This window comes from Myotis myotis, unplaced genomic scaffold, assembly GCF_014108235.1.
Source record: "Myotis myotis isolate mMyoMyo1 unplaced genomic scaffold, mMyoMyo1.p scaffold_m19_p_15, whole genome shotgun sequence".
Classification (NCBI taxonomy): domain Eukaryota; kingdom Metazoa; phylum Chordata; class Mammalia; order Chiroptera; family Vespertilionidae; genus Myotis; species Myotis myotis.
In genome coordinates, this window is record NW_023416319.1 from 22,118,779 (window position 1) to 22,131,335 (window position 12,557).

The following is a 12,557-nucleotide window of genomic DNA, read 5'->3' on the forward strand; positions in this document are numbered from 1 at the left end:
CCAGGTAGCAGCACGCCATGGGAGGCAGGCTGAAGGTGTGTGTGATTCGATAGACAGATCTCCGAGAGAAAGATTAAATTGTTACACAAACCTAGATCAGGCTGAAGACCGCTGGTGTTCTCGTCAATGGTTAGGTTGGTGTAGAGCGGGGCCGACTCGGAGCCCGACCGGTTGCAGGGCACGGCGTAGAGGTCGAAGAGATCCTTCAGGTCCTTGCGGCTCCTTACACTGGGTGAGGAATGAAAACGCCTCGCATGCAGCACTGCTGCTAAAATGTAGGGCTGAGAAAGGGTCAGAAGAAAGCGTGCCATACCTGAAGGATTTGAACAGCTCCACAAATTCAACGAAACTCATGTTGCTGTCGGAAACCATGAAGCTCTGGAAGCCTTTCATTCCTCCTTTGATGCGGCCGTGCCAGCTGCTGCTGCTCCAGGCACTGCAGGAAAAACATGGCCTTAACCGGCAGGACGGGCCCTTGTCTGCCCTTCTGCCCCAACGGGTGCTCTCGCGTGAAGCAATATGCCCAAAAAGATGGACTGCAAGTCATTTGAGGTGGAGGCTATTTTCATTCCTCTCAAAATTAATCCGTATTATGTCAGAGGAGGTCAAACATATTAGATATTGAAACGGCTTCATGTTTACAGACTATTTAATAAGGACATAAGGCTGAGGTTAATATGCTTCCACTAATTAAAACAGTTTTTTGAAATCACAGGCCAGTGGGGGTGGGGAGTGGGTAGGCAGGAATGTAAATGTGTCTTTGAAGAAAAGTCTTTTTTTAAAAAAGGGCCCCAAACTACTGGATTTTAACCTATGGAAAATTATGCATGTTTTCCCCCTATATTCTGAATTACAGAAACCCATTTAAGAAGAATGTCTTGAATGTCTTAATGTCTACTTTTTGTCCTTTTTAAACCAGTTCTTAGATGAATTCGGGGAAGGGCTTTTAATGCTAATGGAAAATGTGAGTCAGAAAAATATTAAGAATGGAAAGAAGCCAACTCTGTCTAGGATTATATTTGCACCTGCCAAAGCTGTATCTATTCAGTATAAAAATATCAGTCAACTAGATCAAAACTTCAGTCTGGCTGTTTCACAACTTTTTTTTTTTTTTTTTTTTTAACGTTCTATACTGGTTCCCTGACGGGATAGTATGAGAAATGTTTTGTCTGGTTGTTAACCAAATCAATGAACAAGATCTTTCTTTTTCTTTCATTTTTGTCTTTTATTTTTCACTTTAGAAATCTTTCAACTTATATAAGAAAGTACAGAGAATATTGTAATGAATAGACTGTTTACCCTTAATCCTGCTAACAATGCTTACTCATAGAAAATGATTCTGTGCTGACACCTCAAGGTTAAAGGAAGAGTATTACAAAAGGCTAGATTTGTATTATTTTGAGGGAAAAGGTTGTTGATCGTCCACATGTGTGGGAAATAGAGGGTGGAGGTTCAGGTAGAGGAAGGTCCCATAAAGTGGTTTATCACTTGCTTTAAGCAGGGAAGTCCCTGTCTTCCTTCTAGTTCCAGGCCTAGCCACTGTCTGAGGCAGCCCCCGACTTCAGGAAGCTCCATGTGTCTACTCTTTCCCTTTCTGGCTCAGATTTGGTTCTCCCCTTGACCAGTATTCAGGCCGACTTTTCTTCTGCCTTGTCTCTTCCTTCTGTTTTAGAACACTTGGTGGGCTGTGGTGCCGGTCCATCTGTGATCTTGCATCTGATATGTTAGCTTCTCTACTTCTACCTCTTTAAAAATATTTTCCTCTCTTATTTTGCCCTTCCTTTCCCTGCTCATGAGCGATTGAAATAAAGGGAAGGGCTATTTACTCCCAGTTACTTGGCTATTTTGTTCATCAAGGATGCTGTATAGGCTGAAATATAATGTAGAGAATTCTAATTCTTTGTAGCTTTTAAATGTGTTACACACCTAAACTTATGGAAAAGTTGTAAGAGTGACACAAAGAATTCCCACGTACCCTTGGCCCAGTTTCACCAAGTATAGAAATCTGAATGCATAAAGCTTATATTGTGTTCATTATTCACACTGTGAAAGAATGCTTCCCTTTAAAAAATGATTTACTGTAGTGTGTGTGTGTATGTTGGACTGCTCTAGGTACCTCACAGACCCATTTCCTCCTCCCACTCTCCTCTCAGATAAAGCAAAGTGTCTATTTTATCTTGGTTCTGTCTGAAATCTCTGCATTTCTTAAACTTTAGTGTGAGGTTGAGGGTGATGGTGTGACTTTCTGATTCCTTTGGAAGGCTTTCATTTTAATATTATTTCTTCTGAGAGGGTAGATGTTGTTTCAAATCTGTAATTTGCATGGACCGTATAAAATAATTGACTATAACACCAGCTTTGAAATGATCTAAACGTATCCGACTTGCTGTAATACATTCATTTCTCTAGACATGTAGAGTTTATTATATATAAGAAGAGTATTAAATATATTTCACCCATTAGAAAAGGGTCAAGCAGCTTACTTTAAAACTTAATTTAGTCTTCATTTAGAGCAGTGCCATCCACTAGAACTCTCTGCAGTGATACAAAGATTCCGTATCTGCACGGTTCAGCCTAGTAGCCACCAACCACTTGTAGCTCTGAGGCATTCTGAATGTGGTTAGTGTGACTGAGAAATGAAACTTTTATTTTTTTATTGTATTTAGAATTTTAAATTTTATTTAATTTTAATTAATTTAAATAGCCTTCCCCTCTCCCCCTACCCGGGGCTAGTGACTACTATATTGGACAGTGCTAATTTGGAGAATTACAGCTCAGATTTTGTTACTGCTATTGCCCTTTGAGGGGCTGATGTGTCAAATAATTAGGAGCAATGATAGCACTATGAGAAGATAGGGCTATAAAATCAGGAAAATTAGTTAAAAACTCGGGGTCTTTCCGTTCTCAATGTCATTGCTAAGTCAAAACTAGAGACAGTCTTTCCACAGAGCACTGGAGGAAGATGCCCTGCTACACAGCCTGACTGCTGTGAGGGTCCTGCTGTTTTATCATGTTAAGGCCCCACCTGGACGGGCTCTTGTTTGAAGACAGCACAGGGGAGGACACTGGCCTGATGGGAGATGACGTCCCGGCAGCCAAGATGGGGGACCCAGCCGTAGTCAGAGAATGGGCTCTTCTGGAAGGGAGAGGGTTAGGCGGGCTTGTGATGGCATTCGCCTCTGTGAGCGGAAGAGACAAAAGAGACAATGACCCCCTTTCCCTCAGAATCAAAGACAACAAAGATGCTTCTGGATGTCTGAGCAAATCATACTCTATGCAGCAATTTCTACACAAGGAGCATCAAAATATTCAGAATGAACTCATCTGGAGGGTTCTCAACCCTGGTACAGATGAGAATCATCTGGGGGAGGTTAAAAAGTATGCAGCTGTTCAGGTCCCAGCCACAGCATCTGAATCAGTGGCTGGAGTGTGGATAGGGCACCAAGATACTTATTTATTTATTTATAGTATATTTTTATTGATTTCAGAGAGGAAGGGAGAGGGAGAGAGAGATAGAAACATCAATGATGAAAGAGAATCATCGATCGGCTGTCTCCTGCACGCCCTCTACTGGGGATCGAGTCCACAACCCAGGCATGTGCCCTGACCAGGAATCGAAACCCGTGACGTTTTGGTTCCTGGGTCAACGCTCAACCACTGAGCCACACCGGCTGGACCAGATATATTTTTTAAAAGCTCCATTTTCCAGTTGAGAATCACTGGTCTAGCCCATCAAATTGTACCCTGTATGGCTAATACTCCCTGTCAATAATGGCAAGGTAAGTGATGAGAATTTTCTTCCAAGTACACAGTGCTTGCAGAAATAGGGTTCCATCATCTAGTTAAAACAAAGGTAAGTACATTTCACAAGATAAAGAGTTCTGCTAAGAATGCCCACCACACTTAAATTACCATTTAAACCCAATGTGTATTTTTCTCATACAAAAGTGCCAGCTGGGACTGTGCTGCTTTACCTGACTCCTCTTGCTCGTTAATGTCCTGAGGATCAGAGCCACTCCAGCTTCGACACTCTTTGTGCAGTTTGGCCTTTCGGGTGGCCATCTCGTCGTCGGTGGCCTCTCCACTCTCACCCTGGGAACACAAAACGCACAGTGGTTCCCCGTCTGTGTTTCTCTTCCATCACTGCTTTAGTCCGGGCAGGTCCCTATTTTCTGAGGGACCCACCTTCAAGGCTGCCTCCCCCCTGGGGAAGCCAGTAAAGACCCACGTGAAAGCTGACCAAGTATTCACATGGAATATTATCCCATTTGTCCTTCACTATACAGCAGCACTCCTCAGGGGAGGGGGCCCATAAAAGGAGGCACGTGATCCCTGGAATCTCCACGTAGAGACAGAATCATAAAGCAGATAAAGTTCCACTTAGGCAGCAATAGCCTCCTATCTGCAACCCTGGGGAAAATATATCATCATGTTATAGTGATAATGTATATAATGAAGTATGTAATAAATAATAATAAATATATTGTGATAAAAAGCGTAACATAAAATTCACCGCCTTACCCATTTTAAGCGTGGGAACTATATGTGCCTTGTTGTGCAACAATCCCTAGAACTTTCTCACCTTGTAAAACTGAGACTCTATATCCACCAAACAACTCCCCTCCCCCCGTTCCTGGCCACCATCATTCCACTTTCTAAGAGCTGGGCCGTCCTAGTGCCTCATGTAAGCGGCACCACACACTACTCGTCCTTTCGTGACTGGCTTTTTTCACTCAGGGTAATGTCCTCACGGTGCACCCATGTTGTAGCATAGGAAAGAATTTTCTTCCTTTTTCAAAGTTGAATTATATCTCATTGTATGCCTACATCACCTTTTCTTCATCCTTCATCTGTGGATGAACATTTAGGCTGCTTCTCATAACACATTTAGAAGGTCCTCTGAGATCTTCATAATCTGATCCTCGTTCCTTCCTCGTCCTTCCTCGCCCAGCACAGAGCCCCTGCTCCAGCTTGGAGCATGAACTCAGAACTATATGTGCTTCCCTGAACAAGCCACATCTTTCATGCCTCTCTGTTGCCTCATCTGCCTGGGATGCTTTTCCCTGTGTTGTCTGTTTGGTAAACTCCTATACAACCTTCAAGACCCATATGTCAATTGCTCTGTGAAGTCTTTCCTGCCTGCCTCTCAGCCCTATATCTTCTTTCTCTCCGCTCCTAAAGCACTTTGCAGGCGGTTTAACAATGACTAATTTAGAACTCACTGTGTTTGTTAACACATCTGTGTCCGTCTATGGACCCTGACTTTTTCCTGGTGTTGTTGATTCAGTTCCTAGCACTGGGTGTGGCCCCCAGGAGGTGCTGGGTAGACCGTTGTACTTCATTTATTTGATGCCTTATGTTGTCCTCAATCCAAATAGCCTAAAATCATTTATGGTGATATAGACCATGCAATGGTCCCAGATGATTGGGTCTGATGTTCAATAAACAAGTAACACTCTACCCTCATAAGGATTTTCTTCTTCTTCTTGGCAGTACCGATGCCCAGGGTGTTGTTCCTCTGCATGTTGGGCTTCTCGGCACTCTTTGCTGATGTCCCAGGGCTGGGGTTTCGAGTACTCCATCGTCTGCCACCAAACAGCTCCACAGCGTGAGCCAAAGTTGGGCCTTCATACCGTCCATCCTCCTGTAGAATAACCGTATGCTGAACACAGACGGGAACAGCAAGCAATGGGGAAGTAAATACATGCATGGCTTCCAGGAAACTCCCAGGGATGGAGGAGCACAGACAGCCACTGAGGAATAACAATCCGGCCACCCAAGTGGCTCTATTTTCTAATCCTCAGGACTCTGGGGGATTTCATCACATCCTCTGCAGTCCTGGTCACCTCCCTGCTGAGTTCCAGAGACGTGCTTTAATAGGGCCATGTTCAACTGGTATTAACAAAAATAATTTCCCTTCCCATTTTCCAAGGTTATGTACAGAATTACCACCCCCAAAAAATTCATTAAGACGTATTTTGCAAATTAGGGCTTTGGAGGACTTGGGTGTGTGTGAAATCTATTTAAGTAAAATCAATCCTTATTTTTTATTGTTTTACTCTAGGTATTTTCACATTGTTTGATGCTTGGGACAGTCTGATTTAAAGATAGGGTATGTGGCATACCTAAAATTCACTCTGGAGGGTTCTGAGGAACACCTCAAAGAGTTGGGCTGCCATCCTCCCAAGTGACTAATATCCGGGAATAGAGCGCCCAGGGACTCAGAACACCAGGCATATGATGATGCTGTGAGCAGCAAAAACACACTCGAAGGGCAGGCAATGTGACCTACAGTAGCTGTTTCTCCTAAGGCAATGCCATATAACATGCAGTGAGCAGCAAGAATTTATTTATTGAATTAAATATTAATAGTTCAATTGATAATGGTAAAAAATTCTCCCTATAAGTTAGGAAACCCAGTTAATAAAACTACAAAAAGTTGCATATGAATTAAAGATATTGATAGCTCACAGGTTGCATAAAAGGGCTCTTTTAAAAATACTTTCCATTTACTACCTTTATTTTCTGCAAATGTTTAAGGCTAGTCCTCCTTTGTAGTTCTAAAGAAGTGGCTGTAAATGGATTTTGCTTTGTAAATAATAAAGAGGCCTTGTGTGTGTGTGTGTGTGTGTGTGTGTGTGTCTGTGCGTGTGCCTGCTCCTTCTTCCTAATGTTCAATGACTGTCTGATTTTATGACTTGAGTTGTGACCTATCACTTCCTGCATCCTGTTCAGGATCCCAGGATGCTGAGCAAATTAGGTACTTGATGTGGGAAACTTTTGGTGCTCTCTTGTAGTGGATATCTGTGATTTATACCTGTCCATTAATCATTTCTCTTTTCTCTAACCATACCCCAATTTTACTTTATCCCTTATCCCCTGGATATAGTCAGGGGTATAGCATCCCTTGACCAATGGTTGACACAGGATCCAAAGAAACCCAACAGAACTTCCCTCCCTGGAAGAAGAATCTTGAATGCAGTGATGCAAGAATAAAAATGGCTGGAGATCATTCCACCTGGTGTAGGCTTGCTGAAGAAAGTCCCGGCTAACAGGTCCCTACAATTGGTTCCAAAGTAGCCAATGACCCAATTTCATAAATAGGTTTTATCTACCTTACTGAATAGCATACTCTACATACAAAAGAAATTTTGTAAAAATTTTATCTATGGGTCTTAACTAATACATTTTCCAAAATTTAATAACTCCATTAAAATTTAAAACTCTGCAAAAGATACTATTAAGACAATTAGAAGACAAGCCACCGAATGGGAGAAAATATTTGCAAAAGAAACATCTGATAAAGGACTGCTATCCAAAATATACAAAGAAATCTTAACATTCAACAAGAAGAAGGCAATCAACCTGATTTTAAAAATCACCAAAGACTGTAACAGATACTTCAGCAAAGAAGACATACAGATGGCAAGTAAACATACCCAGAGTGAACACTAAGATAAACTGTGGACTTTGGGTGATTATGATGTGTCAATGTAGGCTCATCCTTTGTAAGAAAATGTACCATTTCGGTGCCTGATGCTGACTATAGGGGAGCCTATGCATGCATGCTGGTGGGAGGTTCATGGAAAATCAATGTACCATTCTCTCAATTTTATTGTAAAACCAAAACTGTTCTAAAAAGGAAGTCTCTAATGAGAAATGTAATAGACCCAATTACCTTCTATGTATAAATGAATCTGTCTCTACTGCGTTGGCTTCTCTAAATCAGAACATCCCAACATGGGCCAGACTTTAGTCTTAACGAAAATATCTTAGGCCTGAAAAAGGCAGGATTCCTTTGTTTAATCTTTAAAGGAGATGTTCTGGGATCTGAAATGTGGTTAGAATCTTTCTTTCATTTTATACAAAACAATAACCTTGTTTGGGATGGGTGAATGATACACCTTCTATTTTTAATTAGGGAGAAGGACTACTGTGATGAAAGCACATTCTCAGTTTTAGAAAAAAGTTCATGTGGAAGTTGGGGATCAGGAAATCGATTCCTTAAAAGATATTCATGCCCTAAATGGTTTGGCTCAGTGGATAGAGCGTCGGCCTGCGGACTGAAAGGCCCCAGGTTCGATTCCGGTCAAGGGCATGTACCTTGGTTGCGGGCACATCCCTAGTAGGAGGTGTGCAGGAGGCAGCTGATCGATGTTTCTCTCTCATCGATGTTTCTAACTCTCTATCCTTCTCCCTTTCTCTCTGTAAAAAATCAATAAAATATATATATTTTAAAAAGATATTCATGCACTTTTACCTCTTAGCATATCTTTGCACATGATATATTGAAGACAGTTAAACTAATCTAATCCTTTGAATAAATCCTTATTTTTCTTGAAGATAGCCAGATTTGTTTCTGTTGCTTACTACCAAAGAAGTCTGTCTAACAACTGGTAATCCTATACCTAACCTTCTCAGCTTCCCAGAGATCTTTCCAAATACCCAGGATTATGGGTTCTTAGCTCTGCCCATGATAATCTTGAGCCAAAGTTGTTGATACTAGTTTTTCCTCTACACTTCACATCAATTCTCTGTATGGTTTACTTTCTTTTACTTTCCTGTATTCCTAGGCTTCATTACAAATGTCACTATTTCTTCTTGACTTTTGTTTTATCTCCTGCTACTATTTCCATTAGATCAATTTACTAAAATTAAAATACTTTTATTTGAAGGTAACGTCGCATGCATTCATCACACAAGGGGACTCGAATGTTAGAAATATTATTTTCCATACAAGCTCTTCCTAAATTAGAGATAAAGAAATACTCTTGCAGGGCCCTTCAAAGAAGTTTGGAAGAACTCAAGACTTTTTTAAAAATAAATTTCTTTAACTTAAATATACATTTAAATAGGTTTCTTTTGTACTTGGGAATCCTCCAAGCCTTAAATGTGCTAAGCCTTATTATAAGTCACCCAGAGGGGCATTTGCATGCTGCCTATTTGACCTTTTGTTCTCCGAGTACCAAATTAGCATCATTTTGATGTTCCCTAAGATAGTCTGAGAACAAGTCTGTATAATAGGAAAATTGTCAGTTTGTTGACCAAGAAATCTCTAGTGTTTATTTCTAAGACATGTTGCCTGCCTTCCTAGGCAGTTCACGTAGAACAACGTTTTAAGGAAGAACATCACCTGTTTTCAGAAGAGACTGAGATATATGGAGTTGTTTTGCCTTTACACTGTAACCACTTGGTTCCATGCAGGGAGGAGGGACCAGGGTTTGGTGGGGGAAGGGAGAGGTGTAGCGCAGCACCTCTTCCTTCTTCTCATAAGCTGTTCATGGTCTGAGCTGGTGCCTCTTTCAGTAAAAACTGAGAAACCAAGTACACTTTATGGGTTAATTCAGCTACTGTATGCTCTAAGCTTGGGAAGGAAACAAATGGAGCCAATAAATCACATAGGCTTTGTGCCTGTGGTTGTATTTGAGCTCAAAGACTTCGGATAATTTATGGCCAGGTTGACTGGATTTCCATGATTCTATAAGGCTGCGGAATGATTTTAAGTAAAAATCAATATTCATAATCGCTCCTGAAGACCCTTCCTCCAAGCAGCTGACAGCATTGAAAGCTCCCTGTGGAGTAGATAGGAAGCAGGTATTCTGGTTCCCACTTTAGATGAATTAACTAAAACTGGCTTTGTGCTGTGCGGCATTAGCATACCCGTGTACGTAGGCCTATGTGCTTATTAATTAATTAATCAAGTTACTTATTCAGGACATGCTCTCTCTTCAGAGGTATTGCATGGGCACGAGGAAGCGGGAAAGCAGGAGAATTATATGCACCTCTCTTTACATCCCGCAGGGGAAATGTGTCTACTTGTCAGAAACATGTTAGAACTGTGGAAAGTACGTGAAATCAGTCGTTTTAGTATTTTAAGTCATAGTTCTATTTGTTCTGTGACACTAGTAAAAAAGTTAAGTCCCCCCTTCTCCCAGAGATAGAAAAGCATAAAAAAAAGGAACCGAATGCTTTGAAACAGCTTGTTTGACAATGCTATCTACAGTGTCGCCTTGTGGTGGGGCCTGTGACTTGGTATCCAGTCTCTGCCCTGCTTTCTCCACAAGCACAGTGTCTCTTCTCACCACCTCTTTCAGCCCAGTCCCACTGTCAGTCCTGAACACAGTGTGGGGTGTGACCGTACCTGATAATTTAGGGTTAATGAGAGACTCAGGTTCAGCAGCTGACAGTGAGGAACTACCTCCCAAAGCTGCTTCCACTGTGAACCTTGTTGGGAGGAACTCCACGTGAGTTATCCCACACTTGGGAAAGTTTCTGTTGACCTTAGAAGTTCTATAGTTAGAAATACAGTCAGTTAAATAACTTCCCAAGAGTCACGTAGCATATTAGGTGGTGGAGCAGGATTTGTATTCCTAAAGCGAAGGTTTCCAATGTATCAGTTAGTCCCTAATTAATAACAAAAGTGTTAAGATCACAATGCTTTCAATGGAAACTTTAAGGGAAAATGCTTTTACATTAACTGGTTTCTTTCCAGACGAGAGAGGTACAATGACCACAGTCACTATTTTCATACCAAATAATAATAGGACTTACTATGAGCCAGTATCTTTTATATATATGAATTTACATTATGCCTTTACACATATTAACTCAATGAAACCTTATAGCCACCCTATGAGTAGGTATTGCTGTTATTCTCATTTTATAGATAAAGACTGAGCACAGAGAGGCTAAGTAAAAGCTGCCCTAACACTCAGGTAGGAAGTGGCTGAGCTGGGAGAATGAGCCCTGGTGGTCTGGTTGCCAAGATTTATACCTGGAGAATGATGCTATTGAGGAGAGAGGGAAGGTCACACCCCTTACCTGATAGAGGCTGACGTACTGTTTCCGCAGCCACTGCTGTCTTTGGTCAGGGAACTTCCTCATCTTTCTCACAGCTTTAGTGAGTTCCAACAACCCACTGAAGAGCATTTTAGCTGTGTGCTTTGGTGCCACAAAGTGCAGTAATCTATTGTCCGTGGTCTGAAGCCCATAGAGCAGTGTCACACCAGTCTCCGAGAGAAACATGCTACTCAGTTTGTTCTGAACACACACAGTGTGTATATCAATGCTAGGGTGCCCCATGTACACAGCCTTTACGGAAAACAAATCCAAGACCCCCTCCGCCAGGCCACTTAATCCAGCATTGCCCAGTAATGGGAATTTGCCAGGCTCGGACGTGGCAGTAGGCATACCAAGTTTTGCTTTTGCACTAGCTGGGGAGGCTGTGGTGGGCTTTATCCAGGTCAAGGTGCTATTGTCAGGCTGAAGCTGGAGGAAGCAGCGGGCAGAGAGGTGCGTGTCCTGGTCATAGTGGATGACCGTGGCCCCCTGCAGCAGGAACTGGTGCACGTCAGCTCGGATGGACAGCACGTACCATGGGATGAGCTCTATCCCGTGGTCAAAGGCCTTCTGTGGCTCTTCTAACCCATGAGGGTCCCACTCTTTGGGCTGTTCAAAGATGTCATTTTCTGTGTCCAGCAAATCTCCAATTACAAACCTGATGGAAAAAGATACAAATTTGGTCTGTCTTATAAGCAGAAGTGAGAACAACACAAAGCCTTTTACTGACACTGGACAGCATTTTTTATTCCACTATGAATTCAAATTAGCATAGAAAACATAAAATGCTAAAAGTCACAGTAATTTTTTATAGCTATCCTTGTATTCTAAAACCTTATATACAGTGATATTATAAACACAGGGATAAGAAATTACTAAGTTAGTTACGTATTTTAATGTCAACAGCAATCATCATTATGTATTCATTTTCCCTCTTGTGTCAGGAACTGTGTTAAATATTCTTACATACATTTTTGCACTTGACCCTACTTTCGAAGTAAGGTTTCTTGCTATTTTTTTTTTTTAAATCCTAAGAAGATACCTGAGGTTCAGAAGGGGTGGGTAACTCGCTCCAGGTTACCCAGCTCAGAAGAGGCCTACCCGAGGCAGGATTCTGGTCTGTCTGACTCTTTAGCCTGGAACCTTTACCACTAGGTTCTTACGCCTTCAACTTGATCATTAACAAGAGTCATGACCTGAATACAGCAGGGCTAAAGTAGGCAAATCAAGACTTAATAAGCTGGCCTGAGAAAAGCCTCTGTTAAAAATCAAACACATTAGTTCAAAGACACTTGTTGGGAAATAGAGTCAAGGCGGCCAGAGGAGCAAAACAGGTCTCCCTGACACAATCTTAGATTCTCACTGGGTGTGTATGCACACGCGCGTGCACACAAAGGACTTGTCTGCTTAGAAAAGTTAGCATGTTTCCTTCCCTGAGTGAGGAACCTGTGTTTTTAGAGCAAGAAGAATCTGGGAGTGGAGAGGGGGGAAGGCAAGGGAGATCACTGCCTCCTTTCTATCTGGTCGCCTGGGTAGGAACATGCCCAAGAGAGATTCATTCTCTTCAAAGCATGAGGGATTGTTAGTAAGAGCAAGGTTTCTGCTGTTTGACCCATACACATTACAAGCAAAGGGGTGAGTAAAACTGAGAAGGAGCAGGTCCACACATGTCTGGGAAGGAATGTTCCCATTGTCCTGAGGCGCTTGGGCAGCCCACT

The 12,557-nt window shown here is 42.0% G+C and overlaps 1 protein-coding gene across 2 annotated transcripts in view; it reads right to left on the reverse strand.

Annotated features, from left to right (window-relative positions):
* PLCE1 (phospholipase C epsilon 1) overlaps nucleotides 1-12,557 on the reverse strand; it is a 288,663-nt gene that overhangs the window by 52,667 nt on the left and 223,439 nt on the right. The window contains exons 8-13 of one of the 2 annotated variants that reach the window (XM_036336551.1): nucleotides 10,822-11,497; nucleotides 5,462-5,644; nucleotides 3,975-4,092; nucleotides 3,026-3,179; nucleotides 314-436; nucleotides 92-228 (exon numbers count right to left, since the gene is read on the reverse strand). In XM_036336551.1, coding sequence (XP_036192444.1) covers nucleotides 92-228; nucleotides 314-436; nucleotides 3,026-3,179; nucleotides 3,975-4,092; nucleotides 5,462-5,644; nucleotides 10,822-11,497 — 1,391 coding nt within the window. Of the gene's footprint in view, nucleotides 1-91; nucleotides 229-313; nucleotides 437-3,025; nucleotides 3,180-3,974; nucleotides 4,093-5,461; nucleotides 5,663-10,821; nucleotides 11,498-12,557 lie in introns of both variants that reach the window. The other variant, XM_036336550.1, reaches the window with a different exon arrangement.